Source organism: Myxocyprinus asiaticus, chromosome 16 (genome assembly GCF_019703515.2).
Source record: "Myxocyprinus asiaticus isolate MX2 ecotype Aquarium Trade chromosome 16, UBuf_Myxa_2, whole genome shotgun sequence".
Lineage (NCBI taxonomy): Eukaryota > Metazoa > Chordata > Actinopteri > Cypriniformes > Catostomidae > Myxocyprinus > Myxocyprinus asiaticus.
The window spans coordinates 28,008,418-28,035,528 of record NC_059359.1 but is presented as its reverse complement, the minus strand read 5'-3'; the positions used below and the strand labels follow the sequence as shown (position 1 = coordinate 28,035,528).

Here is a 27,111-nt window from a genome sequence, read left to right as displayed (position 1 = left end):
CTTTCTTTTGTCTTGTTTAATTAATTAGCACCAACCATTTTGTCATAACTTTTCAATTTGTTTTTGATAGCAGGCCATCCGAATCCCAAGAAGCTATGGAGCCACCTTGATTTTAGCGAAATAATTTTTTTTCCTCAAATTTCTCATTCTTAGAAACATATCTGATCTAATTGGTTGGCATGAAGACTAATGAGTTTAATACAGAGGATTATTTGTACTCTGTATATATTTTTGCTCTGCAGAACGGCAATGTCTTTATGAATATCAGTTGAAGTTTGAGGAGTTTTGAAAAATGGAGAAACAGTAGCAACATAAGCTAGTTATTTTGCAAATCTACGTTTAGACATTAAAGGATTTGGAGGACACAATTTATGAGACTACAGAGGGAGGATGTCGCTTGAAGTGCAAGTCAGAGTTGAGAGGTGACCACACATCTGACTGCATGTCCTGTGAAACAAAAACACCCCATTAGTATTCCTTAGATGAAGGTTCAGCAGCTTATGGAATAATCACATTTCTGGACTGAGGTTTCCATTTCCTCTAATGAAAAAGTAAGGTCTAATAGATTAAATGAAATAGTGGCCATAAATTGTATTGTTTGTCAAGCAGTTGTAAAGACCGGTGTACATCATATAGCTAAATCAACCTTAGTCAGATACAAAACAAATAAATAAAAATATTTTAATTGTAAGCACAAAATAAAGAGGGTTGTAATCGAAACTAACAGTAGTTAACATTGAGAGTTTAACATGGGCAAAACACAATTAGGGTTTATTTTTTTAAAATGAAAAATGGAACTGTAGAACCAGAAAATGAATAGAAATGAATGCAGTCAGCAAGACCACAAAAATATAACAATTATAAGGTCAAATCAACACAATGTGCTTGTTTTTTTCATCTCAACCCTTTAATCTGAAGTATTTTAAAAGCTGTAATACCTAATCAGTGCATGTAGAAGACAACAGATTGACTTTTCTTTTTTAGTGCATTGTGATAAGTCTAAATGCACATTTAAGGTTGATTGAAAATCAGCAAACATTCATTGATGTTTCAGTCTCTGAAACCATGTGTTAAGAATACAAAGCAATTATATTTTTAACCCCCACACACTGGGGCATCAAAAACATGTCAAAAAAATGCCTGAAACTCAAGTAACCAGAAAGCATTTCAGCAGGCATTTAGTCTCCCCCTGACAAAACACTCAAACAATGTAACTTTCATCACATAGTTGAACTCAGTAGATGGTTTGATAAGAGGAAATGCAGAGTCCAACCCCAAGTATATTCTAGCCCCAACTTATTTTTGATCACTTGGAAAAGTAATAGCATACCTGTCCTCAACAAGCCACATGACATGAGTTATCATTCGTGTCTGAAGCACAAACTTTGTTGGACTGGCAACATGCCAAATTTACATACTTAGGGTTTAAGCTAAATACCTAGTATAGAAAATAGTAATCATGGTTATTGCCTCAGCATGCAACACTTAATATTAGAATCTTGAAAGTGTATTTGTAAACTCATGTAATATTAACATGTCATTAAATAGACATGTAGATTTCTACCACAAAGTATAAACAATTTACCCCAGAGATGATTTTGTAACTTTATTAATGAGTTTATTATTTATACCAACAAATAAAAACATAGTTTATCTCTCCCTCTCTCTCCCTTTAACCGTTATCTTTTCACTGATGGGCCGAGCAGCCTGTGTGTGGTAGTGTGAACCTGCCCTTTCCAGAACATTCTAGCAGACAATATTCCAGAGATTGAGGTATTAACATTACACCAATTACATAACACATAAAACCCCTCCCCCATCAGATTGTAAAAAAAAAAAAAAAAAAAAAAAAAAAAAAACAGCAATACAATAAATAAAAAGGATCAGAACGAACACTGATGAGGAGAGGGGAAGGGCAGGCAGTTGGGCAAGGAGAGAGAGTAAGAGACTGAGATATCAGATTAAAAACAAAATTTTGTTCAGTTTTGCCTTTCTCCCTAGACACAGGGAGAGGCTGGATGAAATGTTATATACAGTTGTATGGTGAAGGGATAGAACAAGGGAAAGAGAAAGAGAGGCATAGAAAGGCTGGTTTTTTGCTCTTACCAGCACTACTACACTAGGGAAAAAACCTAATTACAAGGACAACCAAATAACAATAACAAAAATAACAAAATAAAAGGTACATGGCATTTACATATTAGCAATGAGAGAAGAGGAGGAGGGATGGAAGAGGGGCAAAACAAACAGCTCCATTTTTAAAAGTATCAGTGTTTACAGGTTTCTGATTCAGACCTGTAAGTGGGATGAATGAAATCCATCTCTCTGTGTAAGTGTATGGGTTTATCGATTTACGAATGTTCACAAACACTCTTATACACACATCGGCACAGCAATGTGCACAAACACACTCACATACACAATTCCATTATATAGAATTGTAACAAAATAGAATGGCTAACACAACTACTGATGGAATTGACCTCTGTGTATATTTATGTATGTGCACATGCACAAAAATAAGAGTAAAAGTGAGTATCAAGTATTTTTTTGAAACTAAAAAACAAAAAACAGATAACCCTGTCTCAGCTTAAGCAACTACCTCCTTAAAAGAAATTAAAACAAAACGGTGTGTGCAATGATTACTTAAAACACCAGCTGACATACACAAGTATTAAGACATAACTCATTCTTTGCTCATTTCTGTCTGTTTTCACAAACACTAACATCTCACACTCACTGCTTCATAAAACACAGTCCTTGGTTTTGTTCAAGAACGCATAAAGCTAAAATGTAAAGTTTAAGAGCAAAAACAAATTTAAAGGATTAAACTAGCACAATATTGGATATCAATTGTTTAAAATGTCCTTAAATGGATGGTTTACACAGAGGCAGAAAAAGCAGTAACTGTGCAGTGCTCTTCCTGCCCCTAGGGGGCAGTGATGCCCTAAAAAGCCATTCCCAGTCTTCAAACCTAAAGACAATGAATCTGATGAAAATTACCAGCGAACAGTAGAAACAGACTTAAGAGTCATGAGCTGAGTGGCATACTGAATTTAGTCAACCTCATTATCTCCTCTGATGATTGAATTTGGGCATTACACACTTGGACAATGACAGGAGAACATGACTGCACAACACAAGGTGACGAGTGTGTGTGTGAGAGAAAGTAAAAGAGAGACTGTTTGGAGCTGTTGTTGGGAAGGAGAGAGGAATGAGAAAGAAGGGACTAGGAGAGAGGGATGGTAACAGCAGTAATGCCAAGGGAACATTTAGGTGTTGTTGCTCAGGGGTCCCGGTGCTGAGCTGGACTGTGCTGGACCGTCTGAACTGCTGCCCTCTGAGGAGACACACATATACACACACAAACAGAATTAAAATACTTCACTTAAGAGAGTGAGATCCAGTAGTGTTGGGGAAGCTACTATGAAACTTGCTACTCGTAACTTAAAGGTGCACTAAGTAAGTTCTTGTTCATGTCATCTTAGACTTACACTGACAACTAGTGGCCTGGATGCAGCAACATTCATACGAAATAGTTTTCAGTTACTGATGCCAATGTAAAAATTCACAATTCACAGTCAGCCATGATTACTTTAGTCAATGAGTGAAAGTGTCAAATAACAGTAAGATTACTGAGATATAGCGAGAAGTATTTGGCTGGTCATGTGAATCTAACATGGTAGCCCCCATGTGCGGACCCTCTCGATCAGTGGCGAATTCTCAGGGCCAGCAAAGCCTTCTCTGCTGGCTTAACATGTTTTCATCCTTTCATTCTCATTCACCTTTTTGCCTATTTATTTTCAATCGCTTTCCACTCCAAATTCATCTAAAAACGAATAGCAAACAAAGAATAGTTTATCCAATCAGAATTTACTCCTTGATCGTTACAAGCGAAGCGTGACGACTGGTTCACAAATCGCATGCCCAAAGCCGAACGCTTCTGAAGCAGTGCGTGAGTCTGAGCTCCACCCCGTTAAGCCTTCAGAATTTCTACAGAATCCCTCAGCAGTTCAAGTGAATAGGCATCTAAAGTCATATTGTCAGATTCATCAGCCAATCAGATTGATTTATTTGTTCTTGGTGAGTGTGGTCTTTAGGATATGTCCCAGTTGAGGCCTTCTAGCTGGCCTTGAGTGACGTAATCACGCTTTAAGTAAAGTACGTAATTTGAAAGCGAAGAGCACGAGATCTAGCTGACGACTCGGCTGTCATCACTGCCGCTATCGCCATTGAGAAAGGGATCCTTATGGATTTAAAATCCTGAGATGTAAACAGGAAAGAAGGGCTGATTTTCACTTCGAGTAAATTGGTAAGTGCTTTTTGCATTGCTAGAAAACTCCTGATGTTGCTATAAGTGTAAATTAGGCTGGCTGGAGCATTCAGTGTCAGTTTAAGTTTTGAAAAGTAACCATGTACCCGTACGAAACAAAAATTATTGCAAGCAACATTTAGATTGCAAATATTATTAGATAGATTTTTCCTGGTATTAGACCTTCTTGGTTTTGGCTTTCGTGCGTGGACGTGTTTTAAAAATGTCAATTGGTATTGTTATTTGGCTGCGATGTAATGTATGATGTCCATAGGCATAGGGTGTTTTATTAATTGTGAAACAGTGTTCTCTTAATGGCATGAATCACACTGAAGGCCAAGACTTAAAATGCATGGGAAACCACTGCTCTCCATGTAGAATAAAATAGCTTTTATAACAGTTACTGATATGACTGGAGTCTTCATTTTAATGTGAGTGGTCATGATCTGTTTCAAAATTACAATAATTTCTTTAGTACAGCTTTTTGAGGAAAAAAATTAGTGCACTTTAAAGTAGCTAAAACTACCATAAAACTATCTCTTTAAAAAAAAAAAAAAAAAAAAGCAATTATCTACATTTTAGGCTACTAACAAATAGGAGCTAACTATATTGAAGCTACTTAAGAAAATCTTCATTTTAAATACATAACTATATGATAAACAGTGTCAAGAAAAAGTATGTTAACCCTTTGGAATTAGCTGGTTTTCTGCATTAATTGAGAGAGTTATAGCTGCAGGCATTGCTCCGAAAAGAGGCGTGAGCTCCAAATTGCCACTGAAGATACAGGGAGCCCCTAACCTAACCCTTTCCCTAATCTTAATTCGCTTTTGTTGAAATCATTAGCCTAGGGGTTTCCATACTTTTTCCAACCTACACTGTGAATATATGAATGATGTATTCAATATATACAAGAACAATACAATTTGTGTGTTGTTATTTAAAACCGTTACAATTATTTGGACATCCAAACGCTACATAGGAGATCGAGGAAAGTTTAGTTAAGCATGTTTGATTACTGCCTCAGCTTGTTTGTAGCTGTATTACTGTACTGTCAGGCTACTCAAAAGTTAAGTCAAGTTAATAGCTACACTGTTACTCATTCAGGCTGACAGAGGAAGGGTAAATCAAAGGCAGAGTGCGTGTAAGTGTGTTCAGCCATTGTGATCAGTACCGTGTGAAGCAGGTGACGTCTGCGAGCGAGCATGGGGAGGAATGAGAATGGAGTTCAACTGTGGTTGGATAGACAGCTCTGCAGGGGGGAGAGAGACAGAGAGGTTAGTTGTCAATACTAGGGCTGAGTATTATTTCAGATTTCCTGATTTGATTCAATTCGGATTTCGAATCGACTCCAATCCATATGATTGTATTTCAGTTATAATGTCCATTTTTCTTTCATATAAAAGAGAATTCTCTCTCAGCTAATGCTGTTAATTTATACAGGGGACCTTTTAATGGGTACATTACAAAAATAGTCATTTTACAAATTATATTTAATTTGTTTTTCATCATTTTGGTCACATTTTAGCTTTCTAAAAACGTACAAATCCATATCCATAAATACAATGTTTTGTTGCATGTCTATTGTTTAATGCATAATTTTTACTATTTACAAGTATTTACACTGATTTGTAGAACACATGCTAAAAATCAATACTATCTCCTTAAGAAAACCAGCAGTTCTGTAATGAGTGTCTGAAAATGAGTGCATATTAACAAGAGAACTTGGAATAGCTTCTTTACCTCCTCCGTGCTATTCGTTATTAGAATTAAATCTTTATTTTTTTGTTGTTTTTGATCAACAATTGACTGTTAAGAACAGAAGGGATATGAAAATGAACATCTTCTTTTTGGACACACAAAACGAGTCAAATCAACTCTCAACACGTCGTAAAAGGATGCTGAACTTCTTTGCCAATATATTACTCCATCACTGGTGAGCGAAATCTCAACATTTACCAGCCATTTGCTAATCACAGACAGACAGCTGCTCATATAAGTAAAAGATCGATCTTGGGTTTTAAGAATCGATATTGAGACCGCTTCAGCTCCTGTCAATATAAACAGGAGTGCTGCATATAGTGTCTCTCCAATCAGCGCTCCTCATTTACCTCAGGAAAGTTATCCAATTCTTATAGTTAGTTAGTTTGAAAAAATTAACTCTAGAAAAGAGTGTTTTGCAAAAATGTTTAATACCATCACTGTCAGAAATGCAACAACAGATGTGGAGTGGATACAACTCATTTCAGAGTATTTTAGCCGGTGGATGTGCAACCTCCTCGTGGATGCGCGAACTCCATCAATAATTCTAAGGTGTGTGTACATGCTTGTGCTGTGTGTGTGCAGGCCTAAGTGTAAATGCATGGATATGTTCCAAGTACACTTTGTGAGCCTGCATTAATGTTATGAAGATATAGATATCGATTTGTTAGCTTAGCCACATGCTAATATCTGAAAACAAAAGTGCACTTTGTCGAGTCTATTTTGCATGTCACATGAGGAGTCTATCACACCAGCTATCTGCATGCCAGGTATGACTGGTTAATTGGATTTCATTTTGGTTCAAATGCTGTTATAGACATGTAGACAGATGCACTGTAGGCATTAGACTTTTGTCAGCTCAGTAGATTGTGTACTAAACTGCTACAGTTTCTAAGATGTGAGATTTAGAGACCAAGCTGAAGAAAGAGAGCATGTGAGCTTTTTTTATCCAACAGGGCTGAAGCTGAGGAGAAGTGGCAGTTCTCCAAGTTCAACTTACCCACAGGGCTGAAGTTGAAGAGTTGGGGAAGTTCTCGGCCATTAGGCAGACGGGCATTTGGCTGGCGCAGCTCATCAAAGAAGGCATGTGCACAAGCCTCCAGCGGTGAGAGCCGAGTCACTGGCGTGTACTCCAACAGACGAGAACACAATGAGATGGCTTCAGGAGGGGTCCTCGGCTTAAACACCTAACACAAACACATAAAAGAGATGGCACAACCGACCATTTTAAACATGAAAGGCTTTCATCTACTGCATCAGTTTTTAAGTTTGAAACTGTGGATGATTATGCATTCCACTGAATTAATGAAAAACATTTTCATAGTATTTATTTTCTCCCCAATTTGGCATGCCCAATTCGCTCTAGATCCTCGTGGTGGTGTAGTGACATCCAGGTGGCAGAGGATGAATCTCAGTTGCCTCCGCGTCTGAGACAGTCAATCCGTGCATCTTATCACATGGCTTGTTCAGCATGTTACCACGGAGACCTAGTGCATGTGGAGACTTCACGCTATTCTCCATGGCATCCACGCACCATGTGCCCCACCGAGAACGAGAACCACATTATAGCAACCACGAGGAGGTTAACCCAACGTGACTCTACCCACCCTAGCAACTGGGCCAATTGTTTGCTTAGGAAGCCTGACTGGAGTCACTCAGCACGCCCTGGATTCGAACTTGCGACAGCGTCTTTATTTGCTGAACTACCCAGGCCCCAGTTTTAATTTAGTTTATGTTAGTGACTTTAAAACTGCTCCACAGTCCTAAAATTATTTCTTTCTGAGCTTCTGTGAGAATCATCATTGCTACAAGCGTAATAACAGGTGTGCATTACTTTTGTCCAAGGGTGTGCTTTGATCTGTGGGAATTTAAACTCTGTGTAGTTGGGGTTCATCTCTCGGATCTGTTCTCTTGTGGGGGTCCCCAAAACCTGCAGAGTGGACAGACCAAAAAATTAAGACTCTCACAAACAGATCACTCTTTCCTTTTTGTCTATGCCTACTCATAAAAATACAGCTTTTCTCGTTTTCCACTCACCTTGATGATCTCCACTAGCTGGTCCACACCACTGTCACCAGGGAATATGGGCTGCCCCAGCAGCAGTTCAGCTAACACACATCCGGCTGACCAGATATCGATGTTGGATGTGTAATCTGTGGCTCCAAATATCAGTTCAGGAGCGCGGTAATACCGAGAACAGATGTATGACACGTTGGGCTCACCACGAACTAACTGCTTCGCACTGTGGAGATTAAAAGATGGGGGTTACAAACATGTTTGTGCAAGAATCTGCAAAATATTTCACAGAAAAACAAATAAGTCCAGGAATTTGGGTTGATGTAGTGGTCCACAAAAAATTTTTACACACCAAAACCTGTCAAAGTCCCATAGTTTGAATTTAGCCACGTAGTTGCTAGGGATAGGCAATGAGGATTGAAGAGTTGTCAATCTTTGTCTTAAACATTTGTTTTTAGCGAAAGTGGATTACTTGGCGTGCGGACAGTGACTATTTCGAAGAAGTTTAATCTATAAACTAATCTCCTTTAAAGCCCTGCCACTGATTTGCTGCAAGTTGCGCTGTTTTGTTGTGTGTGTGACTCATGCTATGAACACTGGGGACTTTAAATTACATGTCAAGTTAAAAATAGGTCTACATATAAAAATTAAGAATGTGTTAAGGTCGAAGTCAGGTAAACCTGGAACCAGCACCAGCCTAATTATACAAAGGCTCCTTAAACCCAATTAGTCAACAAGTCATCTATTTGAGAATACAGTTTTTACATATTTAAAAAATATGTAATTTTGCAAATTTTTTGCAGTTGCCCAGGTGCAAACATGCACACACAAAACTAAAGCCTAGGTAATACTTTTTTTTTTTCTGGAAAACCGAAGTATACCTTGGCCTTAACACACAAAGCTGCATGCAGAAAATATACATGAGTAGCCACTGAATCTGTGGGAATCGCACCCATGATCTTGCCGTTGCTAGCGCCATACCAATTGAGCTACAGGGACCTTACACACTCTGAAGTTCACTAACTCTGACAGACACTCACCTGCCAAAGTCACACAGTTTGAGTACAGCTGTGTCTGGGTCCACCAGCAGATTCTGAGGTTTGATGTCTCTGTGGCAGACACCTTGGGAATGAATATACGCCAGGCTGCGAAATAACTGATACATATATACCTGAGAGAGAGCGAGCAGTGGGTGGAGGGCAAGATAGGGGAGGAGAGAAAGAGATGTTATCGTTTATTGTGCGTGTACATATGAATGGGCACAGTGGCAGCAGTCATCATAACACAGAGACTTACTTTGACATAGATAATGGGGATGGTAGTCTTGGACTTGTTGAAGTGGCGTGCCACCCTGTACACGGTTTCTGGTACAAAATCAAGCACCAGATTTAGATACACTTCGTCTTTCTGATGAGATTGAAGAGAGAGAACATAGATTAGTTTGGTCACATGGACAGCAACCTACAATTATATTATTCAAAATGACTAATATAGTTGCATAGAATGGGCAAAAATAATTGATAAGTATTGAGAAAAGAACACCAACCTTTTCTCCACTTGAGTAAAAGAAGTAGCGTAGCCTGACAATATTACAGTGGTCCAACTTCCTCATTATCTGTAGCTCACGGTTCTATAGAGAAAGAAATGACATGTGAAAGTAAGTAAAGCATGGAAATCAAACTTATTTTTATCTGAAGCATTAAGATGTGTAATGTAGGGCTGCACAATTGAATTAAAATTGAAATCACAATATGGCCTTGAACAATTATTAAAGAGCTAGGATTAAATGTAGAGTTTGCTGTCACAGTCTGTCTCCCTCGTTTCCCTAGGACTCTTATTTTGAAGTTTTCCCTTGGACTACATCTCCCATAGTACATTGCCTTCATCACTTCCTCATCATCCTCACCTGTCTTCCATTCCCTCATTAGTTTCTCCAGTGTATAAATACCCTCCAGTTTTGTTCTTTCCTTTGTCAGTTCTCGTCCGTGTAATCAAATCAAAAATCAAATCACCTTGCCACACAGCCATATACACAAGTGCAATGGTGTGTGAAATTCTTGGGTGCAGTTCCGATCAACATAGCAGTCGTGACAGTGATGAGACATATACCAATTTACAATAACATCAAATTAACACAGCACAATTTAAAGTCTAATATTCACATAATTACACACAACAATATACCAATAATAACATACACTGTACAGTATACAATACGCATTATATAGATACACATTCAATAAAAAAATAAAAAAAAAATATATAAACAAAAAGTATATATAGTAGTATATATAGAATGTACAGTATTGTACTGTATTGACATTCAGGCTGTCGGTTGATAGTCAGTTGTTAAGAGAGAATATAATATAATAATAATATAATTTATGACAGTCCGGTGTGAGATATAGGAGTAACGGTAATAAAGTGCATTGCTGATGTATTTTGATCGTGGGAGATCAAGAGTTCAGAAGTCTGATTGCTTGGGGGAAGAAGCTGTCATGAAGTCGGCTGGTGCGGGTCCTGATGCTGCGATACCGCCTGTCTGATGGTAGCAGTGAGAACAGCCCATGGCTCGGGTGGCTGGAGTCTCTGATGATCCTCCGAGCTTTTTTCACACACCGACTTGTATATATTTCCTGGAGGGAGGGAAGCTCACCTCCGATGATGTGTCTGGCAGTTCGCACCACCCTTTGCACTGCTTTGTGGTTGTGGTCGGTGCTATTGCCGTACCAGGCGGAGATGCAGCCAGTCAGGATGCTCTCTACAGTGCAGGTGTAGAACAGTGTGAGGATGTGGCGGTTCATTCCAAACTTCCTCAGTCGTCTCAGGAAGAAGAGGCGCTGATGAGCCTTCTTCACAACGACTTCAGTGTGGATGGACCATGTGAGTTCCTCAGTGATGTGGACACCCAGGAACTTGAAGCTGCTGACTCTCTCCACCGGTGCTCCATTGATGGTGATGGGACTGTGTTCTCTGTCCTTTCTTCTGAAGTCCACCACAAGCTCCTTTGTCTTACTGATGTTGAGGGAGAGGTTGTGTTCCTGACACCAGTGTGTCAGAGTGTGCACATCCTCTCTGTAGGCTGTTTCATCATTGTCAGTGATCAGACCTACCACCGTCGTGTCATCAGCAAACTTAATGATGGCATTGGAGCTATGTGTTGCCACACAGTCATGTGTGTACAGGGAATACAGTAGTGGGCTGAGAACACAGCCCTGTGGGGCTCCAGTGTTGAGGGTTAGTGATGAGATGTTGCTGCCTATTCTAACCACCTGGCGTCTGCTTGATAGGAAGTCCAGGATCCAGCTGCACAGCGAGCTGTTTAAGCCCAGAGCCCGGAGTTTCTCATCTAGCTTGGAGGGCACTATGGTGTTGAATGCTGAGCTGTAGTCTACAAACAGCATTCTCACATAAGTGTTCTTTTTTTACAGGTGGGAGAGAGCAGTGTGTAGTGTAGATGCAATGGCATCATCAGTGGAGAGGTTGTTGCTGTAAGCAAACTGCAATGGGTCAAGAGAGAGAGGCAGCACAGAGCAGATGTAATCTCTGATTAGTCTCTCAAAGCATTTGCTGATGATGGGGGTCAGAGCAACAGGACGCCAGTCATTTAAGCAAGTTATTTTTGATTGCTTTGGAACAGGCACAATGGTGGATGTTTTAAAGCATGTGGGGACTACAGACAAAGAGAGGGAAAGGTTGAAAATGTCTGTAAAAACACCAGCCAGCTGGTTCACGCACGCTCTGATGACGCTGCCCGGAATGCCGTCTGGGCCCGCGGCTTTGCGGATATTCACCCGTCGGAAGGATCGGGTTACATCCGCAGAGACGGAGAGTGAACTAACCTCTGTAGCTTCGGCCGCGAGAGCTCCATCCACGAGGGCGGTGTTATTTCCCTCAAAACAAGCATAAAATGTATTTAGCGCATCCGGGAGAGAGGCAGCGGTGTTCATGGTGGAGTGTTTATTCCCTTTAAAGTCTGTGATGATGTTAATTCCCTGCCACATGCTTCTAGAGTTGGTGGTGTTAAACTGTCCTTCAATCTTGCTCCTGTACTGGCGTTTTGCTGTTCTGTTGCTGTTTTTCGGAGGGCACAACTGGCTTGTTTATGCTCCTCCGCATTCCCGGAATTAAAAGCGGAGGTCCGCACATTAAGTGCCACGCTAACATCGTTATTTATCCATGGTTTCTGGTTCGGATAGGTCCGTATTGTTCTGGTCGGGACCATGTCCTCCATGCACTTTTTGATGAAACACATTACGCTATCAGCGTAAAGCTCGATGTCATCATCAGAGGCGGACCGGAACATCTCCCAGTCCGTGTGATCAAAACACTCTTGTAGCGTAGAGTCTGATTGGTCCGACCAGCACTGGATCGTTCTGAGGGTGGGTGCTTCCTGTTTCAGTTTCTGCCTGTAAGCGGGCAGAAGTAGAATGGAAGAGTGATCCGATTTGCCAAATGGTGGGAGGGGGAGGGATTTGTAGCCACGGTCCAAAACCCGGTCCCCTCGTGTATTGAAACTAATGTGCTGGTGGTATTTTTGTGCGACTGATTTTAAACTGGCTTTATTAAAGTCCCCGGTCACAATGAACCGGGCGTGCGGTTTCCTGCTCACTTATACTCCCATACAGATCCTTGAGTGCCCGGTCTGTGTCGGCATGTGGCGGGATATACACAGCTGTGATAATGACCGCTGTGAATTCCCTCGGTAGCCAGAATGGTCGACACAGAAGCATGAGAAATTCCAGATAAGGAGAGCAGAAAGACTTGATAGAATGAACGTTCCTCTGATCACACCAGGATTTGTTGATCATAAAACATACACCACCACCTCTGCTTTTACCTGAGAGGTCTTTCGCTCTGTCCGCTCGGTGCACGGAGAACCCCGCGGGTTCAATGGCTGAGTCTGGAATCTCCGCAGACATCCAAGTTTCTGTAAGGCAGATAATGCAGCAGTCCCTCGTCTCTCGTTGGAAAGAGATCCGCGCTTTCAGCTCGCAGAGCTTGTTAATACTTGCGTTAGTTTGTTGATTTGGTTTATGGTACTCCACGTTGTTTGTTATCTTCATCAGCTTCACCTTCATTAAAAGCCTGTATATTGATCCATCGCCTCTCGCCTCATCATCATCTCTACTACACAATACATGACATTTGCATGCGCTACCAACTTCAAGAGGGACAATCTCTGTTTTGTCTGTAGTCTACAACATAATCCCAGCACAAGAGCAAGAGGGTCTCATTATGCTGTATTTTCCAAACTTGTTGCATTTCAGTGATCTCAGAGCAGTTCACAATGCATGACCTCTCCACACAAATTGGCTACGTAAACACCGCAGCTGAATGTGGCATAAATCTGATTTTTTCACTCGCATGCGACAGATCTGTTAATTGGATGATAGGGATGGGGCAATATCTCGAATTTCAATATCGCAAACCATATTGTGGCATAACTCGATATTTCAATATTTGCAGCATTGTTTTCTGTCTATGTGGTCAAATGAAATAACCAGTCAAACATCACAATCTCTCTTTCACTTGATTTTACCCCAACTGGGCTTTTTATCTAAACTACTATGGGGTTCACACAAGGTCTTTAAAGTGCTTGAATTTAGCCTTTAGAACTTTAAGTACTGGAATACCTGGAAAAATCGCCTTACTTTGATGAAAAGTGCTTGAAATTAAAGCGGATCGTTTCCCCAGTGTAATATGTGTTCACTGAAGATAGGGCGCACTCCACTTTCATTGAATAATGTGTCTTAATATCCTTTCTGTTCTTTACAGTCAGATAAGAAACTGAGAGATTCAGGTTAATGTTTGCTGCACCAGAAAACTGCGAGGCGCTCGTTGAACTTACAGTACCTTTTTTTTCCCCTCCCCTTTTCTCCCCAATTAGGCATGCCCAATTCCCAATGTGCACCAATTCCTCATGGTGGCGCATTGACTCGCCTCGATCCGGGTGGCGGAGGACGAATCTCAGTTGCCGAGCGTGTTACTGTGGAGACATAGCGCGTGTGGAGGCTCACGTTATTCACCGCGGCATCCGCGCACAACTCACCACGTGCCCCACCGAGAGCAAGAACCACCTTATGGCGACCACGAGGAAGGTAACCAATGTGACTCATCCTTGCAACCAGGCCAACTGGTTGCTTTGGAAGCCTTGCTGGAGTCACTCAGCACACCCTGGATTCAAACTTACAGCTGCAGGGGAGGTAGTCAGCGTCTTTGCTTGCTGAGCTATCCAGGCCCCAAAGTGACAGTACCTTTTTAGCGTTTCTTATACAAATGAATGTAAACTCAATGTTATTACATATAAATTGTACACATTATTTCAAACTGTGATAGCTCATATCATTATTATATATACAATTTTATGATATAATATTAATATAAATGTAGAATTTGTATTTTTACAAAGTTAAATTTGTATTATAATAATGATGACAAATTATTAAAAAATAAATATGCACTCACATTTTTTTCAGGACAGGTTTTGTTCAGTTCTTGTTCTGCACCTGATCAGCCTGAATGTACCCCACTATTTTTGAAAGCTTATTTGTTTATGATCTTTTCTTAAAGAGGTATATGAGCAACTCTTATTATTTAAAATGTTTTATTGTGTATTAAAAAAAACTTTATTTTGATGAGAAACTATAATGTGCATTTTGCTCAAATATTTTTTCAGAAATTAAAAAAATTCTGTAATATTTTGTAATCGAAGTGTTATTATTTTGAATCGATATTATATCGAATCGTGAACCTCATATCGTATATTGAACCGAATCGTGAGACAACCATATTGTCCCATCCCTATTGGATGACCATGTGAACACCCAAAAGCACTTTGAATCTGACATTTTCAAATCCGATCTGGGACACTTTCATGTGTGGAAATAAATCGGACATGAATCTGATTTTTTTCCAATGTGCCTTCAGTATGAAAAGCCAGGTCAGATTTAATGTGATTTTTTACATCAATTTAACTCAACATTTGTCACACATGACTGAGTAATATGTTTTAAAACGTTTAATTTCAAGACATATCTTTCTAGTTAATGCATTGAGTTCCTTTTTAACACAAGAAAATTGTAGGCTTCACCAGTTGGGTTCAGCATTTTGTTTGAATTTCACATAGTAAAACATGCAAGAAAAGAGCAGAGGTAGATTTAGCCTATGTAACGAAGCTCTTTGCTCAAGTCACTCGTGCAGAAAGTTTCTATATTTCTCAAACTGTATCAAAACGTGAATGCAAGCATGTCAAACGAAATCTGAAAAAATGACAGATAACAACTCTTACTTTACATACAGTATATATAATGCCGTTTTTCCTGCTGTCCTTCGATTTTATTTTATCTTGCTCATAATATTAAATCATTGAGCTTCAGTGGTAATTAAATTCCACCATACGACTGCAAATGACTTATTTTAAATAACTTTACCCATCTGGTCTTTCATCACTAGTTGATATTTTATTAAAGAGTCATTAAGTGTCCTATTCGGGTAAAAAAACAAAACAAAAAACTGCTATTAACCATTTTAATATGTTAATTAATTATACATATTAAAATAATGAACATGTCTGGGTTTGTTATATGCATGCTCAGGGAGTGTTATACGCATGCGGGTCAGTTAACGAGTATCGGCTGTTCAGACTATTGTCTGATATGGGCTACATTTAAAATGTTGTGTGAACAACCGTACAAAAACATCTGATTTGAGCAGAAAATCTGATTTGGGTCACAATTAGCTGCTGTGTGAACGTAGCCACTGAATCACAAGTACAGTTAGCTTTAAAGGTGCACTCAATAAGTTCCCAAATGTGCGTTCTTTTGTGTTCTTACAATCTCATGGACTAGTTCGATGACATTATCCATTGCCGAATTTTAATTCCAATACTCAAGAACACAAGTACTGAGAATGCATAACAGTACCGGATGTGTTCTTGATCAGGCTGAATATCGAGGGTGCATTGGATGTGACTTGTGCGAAAGAAGCCATTTGAAGTCCCAGAAGACATAGCGGCACTACGGTGGCAGATAAAGGACAATTATTATGTTTTCCCTCAAGAGTTTTCTGCTTTAAGCTCGTGAAAGTCTGACGGCTCGGGAAAACAACATTTGTTGTTTTGTTGGGCATCATTTTAATAAAGTAATAAACACATGGAGGAAACTAGTGCTAACAGTCTTTCTTCTTTCAACGAGTCCTACAAAACCTCACTGGAGTGTGATAATGTCAGTAGTTCTTTCGCTGGCTACAAATGTGCTGCGACGGTCAACTGTGAAACAGAAAGATCGCAGCACACTCAAAGCTCGCAATAGATGTGTTCTACGTCCTCCTGTCCTTCAGAGTTCGTAGCTTGGTAAGACTGGTCTTCATAAGAACACAAGTCTGTACTCTTCATTCTTACCATTGAGAAACATACTTTGTCGTCTTGGACTAACACTGACACCTAGGGGTCTGGAGGCAGCATACCTCAAATGCAATAGTTTTCAGTTACTGATGCCATTGTAAATTCACTATTTACAGTCAGCTATGATTAATGTAGTCCATGAGAGAAAGTGTCCAATAACAGGGTGGTTACAGAGATTAAGAGTAGTATTCACCTGGTCATGTGATTATAACATTGAAGCCACCATGAGGGGGACCCTCTCCATGTAAAATAAAAGATCTTTATAAGGTTACAGAGTCTTCATCTCATTTGAGTGCTCATGATTTATATTATATATGTTTAAAAATAACTATACATTTTTTTAATGAGGTAAAAACTACTGAGGGCACCTTTAAAGCCTACAAATACTTTGCATGAGAACAAGCAAGTGAGTTGCTTCTGGTTCATTATCATGTACTGTGAACACAAATTGTGAAACAAAACCTCTAGGTTCAAACACTCCAAACATTTCTGGCCATTACAAATTACTATACAAATCTAAACAGGATGCAGAGAATTTTATATTTTGGACAGAAGAGGAGTTAACAAAATCTTTACATTTGGAATGGAGCCTACATTAAAAGAAATCAATACAACACATAAAATCTAAATTGGAAGTTTAGTGGTTTTCAGTCCATATCTGTTAGCTTTGAGACACCTAGTGTAGTCTAGCTAGTGTACTGCCAAATGTTCCCAAAATGAAGTCTTTCTCTTTCAGGAAAAAAAAAGCAAAAATCATCCTGCACTACACAGATTTTTGTCCAATATACAGCTTTCTAGTCTAATGGCCCAAAAAATTAGAACTGGGCTTTATTCGAAGCCACAAACAGATCCTTGTACAATGAACTTCTAAGAATATAACTGAACTTCTTACAAACAATATAATGCATTAAACCAAAATGAGGCAATACATTAACAGCATGTAAAAAAATAAAAAAAATAAAAAAAAAAAACACACAATTAAAACTCTGTATACACTGCGTAATATTTATGCTAGCAGCCAGACTGCGAGTGCAGTGGTGGTTTGTGTGTGGTTTTGTTATTTTCATGCATCTTACCTTAAACCTCTTATCCTGAAGCACCTTCTTTATGGCCACCATCTCCTGGCTATCGATAAGTCGAGCTTGGTATACCACCCCAAAAGAACCATTGCCGATCACCTTGATGTCTGTGTATGAGACTTCTTGAGGGCGGTCAGGACCCTGCCCTGGTGTGGCTACTACCGTTGTCACCTTCCCACTATCCCCTGCAGACAAAACAAAACAAGAGTTACTTTTGAAATAAAAGGCCATTCATTGACAGATCTGACCTTTAGCTAGAAAGAATCACGAAGATCCAGGCCATGTGAGCCTGTTTTAGCCTATATGGCTTCCATGAATGCTGTGGTGGTCTCTTACACTATGACCATAACATAATTACTGTGTAGCTTATTAATCACACCCTCCCTGCTGTAATCCTTAAAAGATAAATTAAATTACTAACACTCACGGAACAAAAACATCACAAATGCAGGATTTTAAAATAGAAAATTCCTAAAAAAAAATAAAAAAATAAAAAAAAGAGTCAATTTAATCAATGATTAATGGTTAGCCTACTAGGATTGGTTGTCCTTGTGTGATTTTTAGCAGTTTTTAACTAGTTTTGCATGGTTGAGAGCAGGGGTTGCATTAACCGAAAATTCTCTCTGTCAACCACAGATTTTTTTAAAACATTGACAAAAAATCTGTCAATCTGACAGATAAAAAAGAAACAAGAAAACCATTTTAACCTAGTGCATCAGTTTTGACTTCACTCTCTCTCGCTCGCTCGCTCTCTCTCACTCTTCAGCTGTATGTGTGTGTAAGTGCCCTGTTTATTGCCTGGTATTAGGGCTGGGTGATATGTCGTGGTGATGATATAAAGTGTCAATCGACAGAGATTTTGCTATATCGTGTATATTGCGATATGTAAATATATATGTGCACAGCGTGACCGTATCTATCAGTGGGCAAGCTTCACGTGAAACTGAAACCAGGCTTGAGCGGGGAATGAATTTGACGGTTATTTGTCCATGCTGGTTTAATGGCAGATTCACTAAAGGAAATATGCAGATCAGGCAACAGCACAAATGTGCCCACAAACTCGTGGCTGATTCTTTGCAATTCTGATTCTGAGGGCCGGTTCTGAGCAATCTACAGCGGAGGATGCAGAAGTCCACTGTGATCTGACTGACACACTCTGCGGGGCAGTGTCACTATGATCCAGACACCTGGATCATCTCTTGGACCACAAGGAAATAAAGTGCATTAAACTCACAGCACCTCCCTATATTATCGGAGATAATTTGCAGCATTATCATAGAAGACATTATTCCTGCAAATAGTTTTCAGATGAATGAAACAGAGAAAAAAAAAAAAAGAGTGAAAACTCTTTACATGCACTTGTTCCACATGACAGGCTCGTGCTGCACGCCTCTGAACAAACAGTGAATCAGACACGAGCATTGATGGCTTTTCTGTTGTCTGTTCTTATAAATATAATAAAGTCGAGTAAAGACGCTGACTAACACCCCTGGAGTCACAAGTTCGAATCCAGGGCATGCTGAGCGACTCCAGCCAGGTCTCCTAAGCAACCAAATTAGCCCCGTTGCTAGGGTGGGTAGTCACATGGGGTAACCTTCTCGTGGTCCCTATAATGTGGTTCTCGCTCTCGGTGAGGCATGTGGCGAGTTGTGCGTGGATGCCACGGAGAATAGCGTGAAGCCTCCAAACGCACTAACAACAAGCCACATGATAAGATGCGCAGATTGACTGTCTCAGACGCAGAGGCAACTGAGATTCGTCCTCCACCACCCAGATTGAGGCGAGTCACTATGCCACCACGAGGACTTAGAGCACATTGGGAATTGGGCATTCCAAATGAAAAAAAATATATATATTATATAAAAAATAAAGTATTTCTTCAAGCGAATGTTTTTGTGTCTAACAGCATTTCTTGTCATATGTCACTCTGAGACATCTTACAGGTCGCCTGCCTGTAGATGAGCAAAATTACCTGTGCATGAAATCAGCCTCGTCGTATTTTGCGGGTGGCGGGTGCTATTTTCATACCCTGGCCACTGTTTAATATATTTGCCGACTTCCCAGATCCATGGTTTTGCCATTTCCCAAAATTGTCGATAATCATCTGTTCGCAATCGGCATCGGGATCTTTGTAAGACATCGTCGATATCCGATTAGATCGTCACATCGCCCAGCCCTAAACAGTACCATATTAATATTAAAGAGTACCATTTTTGAAATCTTTTTTAATCTGTATGTGGCATGGCTATGTGGTCTGGTTAAACCCTTAAGCGTTTATTTTGGTGGAAGACTGTTCAATCTGTAGTAGAGTTGACTGACACTTTATATTAGGTGCTTTAACTACTATATACTTATTCATTTGATACAATATAATAATTATGCACATACGTGTTGTTGCATTGTACTTACATTTAAAGTACCTGAATTGAATTACATCTGTAGTTACACTGTTAACCTTTCCCCTAAACCTAACCCGTACCTCATCCTCAGTAGCAGTACCTTAAACCCTAATCTAAACCTACCCGTACTTCATCCTCAGTAGCAGCAAAAATGAATCTTGTGAGAATTTTGCAGAACAACATGTAGTTACACAAGTACATTGTTTCTCTGTATTTTAATGTAAGTACATAGTAGTTAAAGACACCTAATATAAAGTTCAGCTAGGGCTGGGCTATATGACGATATATCATGGCAACGATATAAAGTGTCAACCGATAAAGATTTTGCTATATCGTGTGTGTATATATATATATATATTATATGTAAATCTCCAAGAGTACAGCTCATGCTTCACGTGAGACTGACACCTGCCTTGAGTGGGGAATGAGTTGCAGCCGGTAAAATTGCGTGTTGATTTAGCAGCAGATTCACTAAAGGAATTATGCAGATCAAGCAACGGCCCAAACACGGCAACAAACTCGTTGCTGATTCTTTGCAACTCTGATTTTGCGGGCTGATTTCACTATGATCCAGACATCTGAATCATCTCTTTAACATGCAGAGGTTCGCTTGACTACACAGCACATCTGTACTTCATCATTTGATGAATTATTGCTGATATGATTAATAGAAAAGTCAAGAAAAAAAGAACAAGGGGAGCTTGTTATTAAAACAGGTGTGACATCTGTGTTGTAGGTTTACAAAAGCTGACACAGATTATAAAAATGTAATCTGCTAAATGTGTCGCACGATGTTAATCACTCATATCGTGATAAGATTTTGGTCATAACGCCCACCCCTAAGTTCAGCCCTATTGTGCATGCGAGTAAGCATTTTTTTTTTTTTTCAAAATTTCCGACCGGATGGTTATTTCCTAGGGATGTACCGATTCACTCGTTTTCTCGATGCATCGCTTACTTATGCTGCTGATCTATATGCATCGATCTCGAAATATGATTTTTGAATCGAGAATCGTTAGTGTTGGTCAATAATCTATTTAAAGTGCTAAAAATCGGATGAATCGCGATTTGACAAAACAGTGTACAATATTTTTAAATATATAAATATTTAATAAATTAGGCTACAAGTGTATTTTAATGGAGACCTGTGTGGAGTCATTCCCTAGGTGCATGCCCTCATAGCTCTACTATCACAGGTGCGCACTGCACTCTTCTGTCGCCCTTCACGGGATCCAGCTCTCAGTTCAGTCCTTAACTCTCACTGAAAATTTTTCTGAGCAGCTTTCAAACACCTTGTGTCTGATCTCTCCTCAGAATGGCCACTGAGAATCACATGAAGAATTGACAGCTTGCGCTCTTGTCTCGAGTGAAATGCGCTCAAAGCTTTGTATAGCTGCCAGCTCATTGACTGTGTCCAAAAACCGGAAAATGCTGCCAACGGAGGTAGGATGAAAATACGGTGCTTTTCAAACTGTACTGAGACCAGTTTCTTTAAGAGTTCCATTCACCCAAAACACTATCGGTTAAGCCATTAACTGATTAGGCAGCAAGTCAGTTGCCTACGTTTTAAAGTGCAGCCTTTGCGTGGCCAGTACTGAAATAAAATGCTGTCATTGCGATGAAACATTTTTTTCTATAAGATAAAGTGCCATTTTACTGGTATCATTGTTTAGTTAGGGACTTTGCATGCAGAAAACAAATAAGTTGAAGTCATTGTCGATATTGCTTTTCTCTTTCCCTATTTGTATATAAAGCCTTGAGTAAACTGAATGTAGTCATATGATGTTACTTTATTGATTTGGACTGTTTTACTGATTCAGAGTTCCCATGGTCATGGAAAACCTGGAAATATCAGGAAATTTAAAAATGTCCCTGATAGTGCTTTCCAGGCCTGGAAAAGTCATGCAAATTAACAAACTTTTAAAAAAATCATGGAATTTTTATAGTAAAATATGGAATACTTTTTTGGTTAAGCTTGGCTCAAATATTTTAGCACTCTGTTGTATTCCAAGATGCCTGTATGTTCTTGTATTTAATGTGTTTTCTTTCAAGCTGCTTTTGGTGCAGTAAAGTCTTTTATATTAAGTCTATATTAAGTCTTTTGTCTTTCTTTTTCTTGTCTAAGACACATTAGGAGTATTTTAAGAATCCTGTAAATGCATTTGAAGAAATTCAGAATCGAATCATTAATCAAATTTTATTGTGAATTGAATGGAATTTTCAAAACTACATTTTGAATCGAAAACGAATGAATCGATTCGTTTACAACCCAAAGATTCACACCCTTATAATTTCCTTTTAAAGCTGCACATAGCCAGCAAAGTTTAAAAATCTCTTTTTAGCCAGCGGTTGATTTAAAGGTAAAACTTTCAGCCTAAAACTTCTAGGTTTCACCACAATTTCTTAGGGAGTCAAAAATTATTATATATCCACTGTCATGTGTATATCATTATAATGGATGCTATGCCCCTGAATGTAGCCCTAGCACTTATGAAATGAAAACAAGTATGACGGATAAAAATAGACCATGACAGAAATTTTACAACTCTAGTTCAGAGACCTTTATATTTTAAAGGCAGTGGTGCAATGATCAGGAAATTTGAGTTCGATACAGATCACCAATATTAATTTTAAAAGTACAATTTGACACACTTTTGCAAGTTATATGCTTCAGTTATATGTTAATGCCTAACACTGCAAAATTACATTCAATTTACATTCACTGTGAAATGTTTACATTCATTTGAATTGAGCTGAGTTCCATTTTCACAGTCCATTGGGACATACTAGCAACCAGTAAACACCATTAGAGCTCCAATGAGAAATCATTAATATCTATGATGTGATTACCGTCTTTGGCAATTCGTTGTAACGCAAATCAACATTAAGCAACTGCGTGAAGACGTGGTGCCGTTATTAAAGGTTAAACTCTTATTGCTGTATTTGGTGGTATTGCACCAAACATATGTACATCTCTGATTTAAATCTGTGTTCTCACAAAATAGTGCTGGGATGAGTGACTGATGAGAGATAGAGAGCGCGCATGTTTGACGCCGAGAGCGTTCATAATTGCTCAAACCATCTCCATAGCCTCACACACCATCTGTCGCAACAAACATTACATCAAGTATAATCAGATTTATATTTGCATGTTTATTTGTTGTTAAATTTGTTTTTACATCCATTTGCAGTACCTTTGTCCTCTGTGACTACATTTACATGGACACCAGAAAGCGGCTTATTGCGAGATAGTGTTCATGTTTACATGCACTTTATGTGTGACATATTTTTTACTCTCGTATGCATGTGGCTCGGTCAGTAAGCAGCTTTCTACACAGCAACATAATTTCCCCCGTGCATCTTGTGTAAATAACAAGCATGGCATCTGAGGAAGACTTCGCTATTTCATTCTCTGTTGCTTCACTTTATTTCCAGATATCCCAGAGTTGTTGTTTCCTTAAATTTTCATTGCGAACTGAAGCAGAATTGCGCTGCAATCGTGGGATTTCCCTCTTACACAAAACTCCGGGATTCTTCCAGTGTACGAGCGCATTTACGCGAACGTGAGGGACAGTCGATATTTTACATTGGTGTGTATAAATGGGTATAGTTTATATTGTATGTACTTTTCCCACTGTACTACCAGAAATGTTGAATTCTTTCCACGGTGTTGACTTGTTGTTGGACTCAGTCCTATGACGTTGGTTATCTGGTCTGTTCACACATATGCACACTCTTCAAAAACCTGTAAGAACATCGCTTGTGTGTTTATATTCATTAGAGTAGCAGTATGTGTGTTATTTCATGTGTGCTACAATAAAAAAAGATTGACCCTAAATCTAGGCACGATCGGCTGATCACGATCACAGATTTAAGGTGAAGATCACCCAATCTACATCTGTGGCTGATCGATCGGTGCATCCCAATTTAAAGACATGACAAATATTAAGTCTCAAAGCAAACCACCCAACACATGTTTTACAATGGTTAAATCTTTCAGAACCCATTCATGCCCTATTTTTCATCACGTTATGCCTCTTATTCCGACAAGCGCTAGAGTTAGCACACAGTGTGGTGTTAATAGTAGCCAATAGAAACACCCATGATTAGATGTGTGTCCAACCCCAACAGAACAAGGAGCAGAGATTATCTCTAGAAACAGCAGGCTGTCCAGCCAGGTCTCCTAAGCAACCAAATTGGCCCGGTTTCTATGGAGGGTAGTCACATGGGGTAACCTCCTCGTGGTTGCTATAATGTGGTTTGTTCTCGGTGGGGCGCGTGGTGAGTTGAGCATGGATGCTGCGGTGGATGGCGTGAAGCCTCCGCACGCGCTATGTTTCTGTGGCAACGCGATCAACAAGCCACGTGATAAGATGCGCGGGTTGATGGTCTCAGATGTGGAGGCAACTGAGATTCGTCCTCGGCCACTCAAACTGAGGCGAGTCACTACGCGACCACAAGGACTTAAAAAGCACATTGGGAATTGGGCATTCCAAATTGGGAGGAAAAAAAAAGAACCCCCCCCCCAGGCTGTTTAACTTGGTAGCTGTTTAAACAAAGGCGTAGAAAGATGAGAAAGCAAAAATCTGTATTTCCACATGTGGTCAAGAACAGACATGGAATACCTGGAAATAGATAGAGCTCAAGGGTGATGTTTTGCCTGTCAATTGTTGTCAGTTTAGATTCTGAGGAATTGACAAAGATTCATCAAAATAAAGTGTTTTGTCTTCTTAAATAATCAACAATTATTAACGTAAAGCAGACAGCAGTTGAGATGCATGGCAGAGACCAGTTGCTGATATATCGTGTAATTTTCATGATAACAGCAATATTTTTAGTGGGACATGCAGGTTAGTGTCCAATTATTATGACCACTGGCCACCTAAATAAGTCAACATCAATTATGCCAAATCTCAACATTATAATGTCAGTATGCAGTCATTTTGTGATTGGCCAAATGGACATTATGTAATACTGAATCAATGTCTATTGAATAAACCATTCAGTAACTACTGTTTCAAGTTTTTTTTTAGAGGCATATTATTCCACCCACTGAATCACCTCATTCCTAGTAATAACACCCCATCAACAATACACATGGAAATCTAGCAGTCAGCTCCACTGCAGATGCAATCCTCTGGCAGCGAGCAAAACCACTGGGAATAATTTATAGAGCACCAAATAAAGAGGTTTATGCCTCTGGGGAAACCACTAATTTTCAAAGTAGTACACAAGCCACAAATCTAAATTGTATAAATTGTCTTTGATATGACACAGTATGATTTTAATCAAATTAATAAGATTGTACAATTAAGATGGGGGTCGTTTTTCAATGTATTCATGATATGTAGTTATTTTTTATTCTCAGATTTTGCCTTCTAAATTACATAGATTCTGGGGTAATAACACTTTGGCCCTCTTAACGTTTAACTCGTACAGTCTAAGAACAATTTAGGAGACGTATGATGAGGTTAAATCTATCAAGAGTCGTAAATAAGTAAATTACTGAAGGCATATGCAGAATTGAAGACAAAATCTGTGAGATGTTCCCGACAGGGCTAACTGAGCTTTGTTAGCAAATAATATCTTCAGGTATACAACGACATCTAAACACCCAGCCAGCCTCAAATCATATTTCAAATCAGGGCACAATACACTCTTATAAAGACTTGAACGCGATACACTGTTCTCATGCAGGATTGTCGAGCTAATGTAGTTAGCGCAACCAAAGCCCTTGATCCGTCTACAAAAACAAGCTCCTGTTAGCTTAGCCAGCTAGCCGCCTAAAGTAGGTTAACGTGATCATGGCAAAATAGTCACAAAAATGAATGAATAACATACTACAAGGTCCAGCACTTATGGATTTACTAGTTTACTAATATCACATTCGTTCTGATTTTCGTGATATGCCATTGAATGATACTCACTGCCCAGCTTTAAGTTTCCGAAACCAGACGAACTCCCGCCTGAGGCCTGCGCGCCTCCGGACTTTCCTGAAGAGCTTCCACCGGCGACGGCTGATCCGACGGTGGCTGCAGCGGCTCCCGGAACCCCCGGAGGCTCAGCAAACGAGCTAGTCCTGGGCCGCCCGCTGCCACTCATTTCGGGTTGCGAGTGTGCCAGAGCGGGTGTAAAGTGTGCTGGTAGACTGGCCCAGGTGCGTAGTGGATACGTTAATTTAAACAACAATAATTGTTAAAAAAAAATAAAGATTACTGAACTCTAGTATCGTTAAGATTGTGCACCTCCTCTTTCTTCTGTGTGGCTGGCAATTGGAGCTGACGCTCTGCGCGCATTGTTTTCTGGGTAATGTAGTTCAACAACGCTTTCACATGATCTTGCAGCATAAAAATCTGTTCATTACACAACCCCATGATGATAAAATAAAACAACGCATTAATTCGACAGTGTTATGTGTTATGTTGTATATAATTGTTTGTTAGCCTATGATACAAAAACAATTCAGGAGAAGAATATTCTTTACTAGTATTTTTCGTTGTGGTAAAGAAATGCATCTATACATTATATTTTTTGTTTGCATGACATTATCAATTCATCTGCTGTGCATGATATGGGCCCTATCTAGTCATTCATAGATCAAAAATTTGGTTTGAGAGTGCAAAATATTGTAAAGAGCTGTTTTGTTAACGATCTTCACAACACATACTACTTGATGTTAATTTAAACGCCAGTTTTTAAAATAAGGTAAATTCAATTAAAACTGTGGTGTATACAGATTGTTTCCAATTATTTGTCCCCAAAATTAAATCAAGGGCAAAAGACCCATAGGACATCCTAATAGAAAATTACCTGTTCAATACAAGTTATGCTCAATCGACAGAATTTGTGGCATACTGTCCATAACCACAAAAAATAATTTCGACTAGTTTCTCCTTTTCTTAAAAAAAAAAAAAAAAAAAAAAAAAATCGAGGGCACAGTGAAGCACTTACAAAGAAAGTGAATGGGCCCATTTTTGGAGGGTTTAAAGGCAGAAATGTGAGCTTCATAAAAGCACTTACATTAGTTCTTCTGAATACAGAAAAGGTTAGCAAGTGATTTTATCACACTAAAATCATGTTAACATGCATACTGTTTACATTTTGTAGCAACACTTATGAAACAGTGAGTATTTTAATGTTTAC

The 27,111-nt window shown here is 39.3% G+C and overlaps 1 protein-coding gene across 1 annotated transcript; it reads right to left on the bottom strand.

The window, feature by feature from the left end:
- Nucleotides 1-709: 709 nt before the first annotated feature.
- On the bottom strand, nucleotides 710-26,259 carry LOC127453961 (glycogen synthase kinase-3 beta-like). The gene is made up of 10 exons (XM_051720818.1): nucleotides 25,896-26,259; nucleotides 17,567-17,754; nucleotides 9,633-9,716; nucleotides 9,383-9,493; nucleotides 9,127-9,257; nucleotides 8,108-8,312; nucleotides 7,905-8,000; nucleotides 7,071-7,257; nucleotides 5,484-5,561; nucleotides 710-3,340 (listed from the first exon to the last, which is right to left on the bottom strand). The coding sequence occupies exons 1-10, from the start codon at nucleotides 26,068-26,070 to the stop codon at nucleotides 3,273-3,275; spliced, it is 1,323 nt and encodes a 440-aa protein (XP_051576778.1). The 5' UTR covers nucleotides 26,071-26,259; the 3' UTR covers nucleotides 710-3,272.
- Between the last annotated feature and the right edge of the window lie 852 nt (nucleotides 26,260-27,111).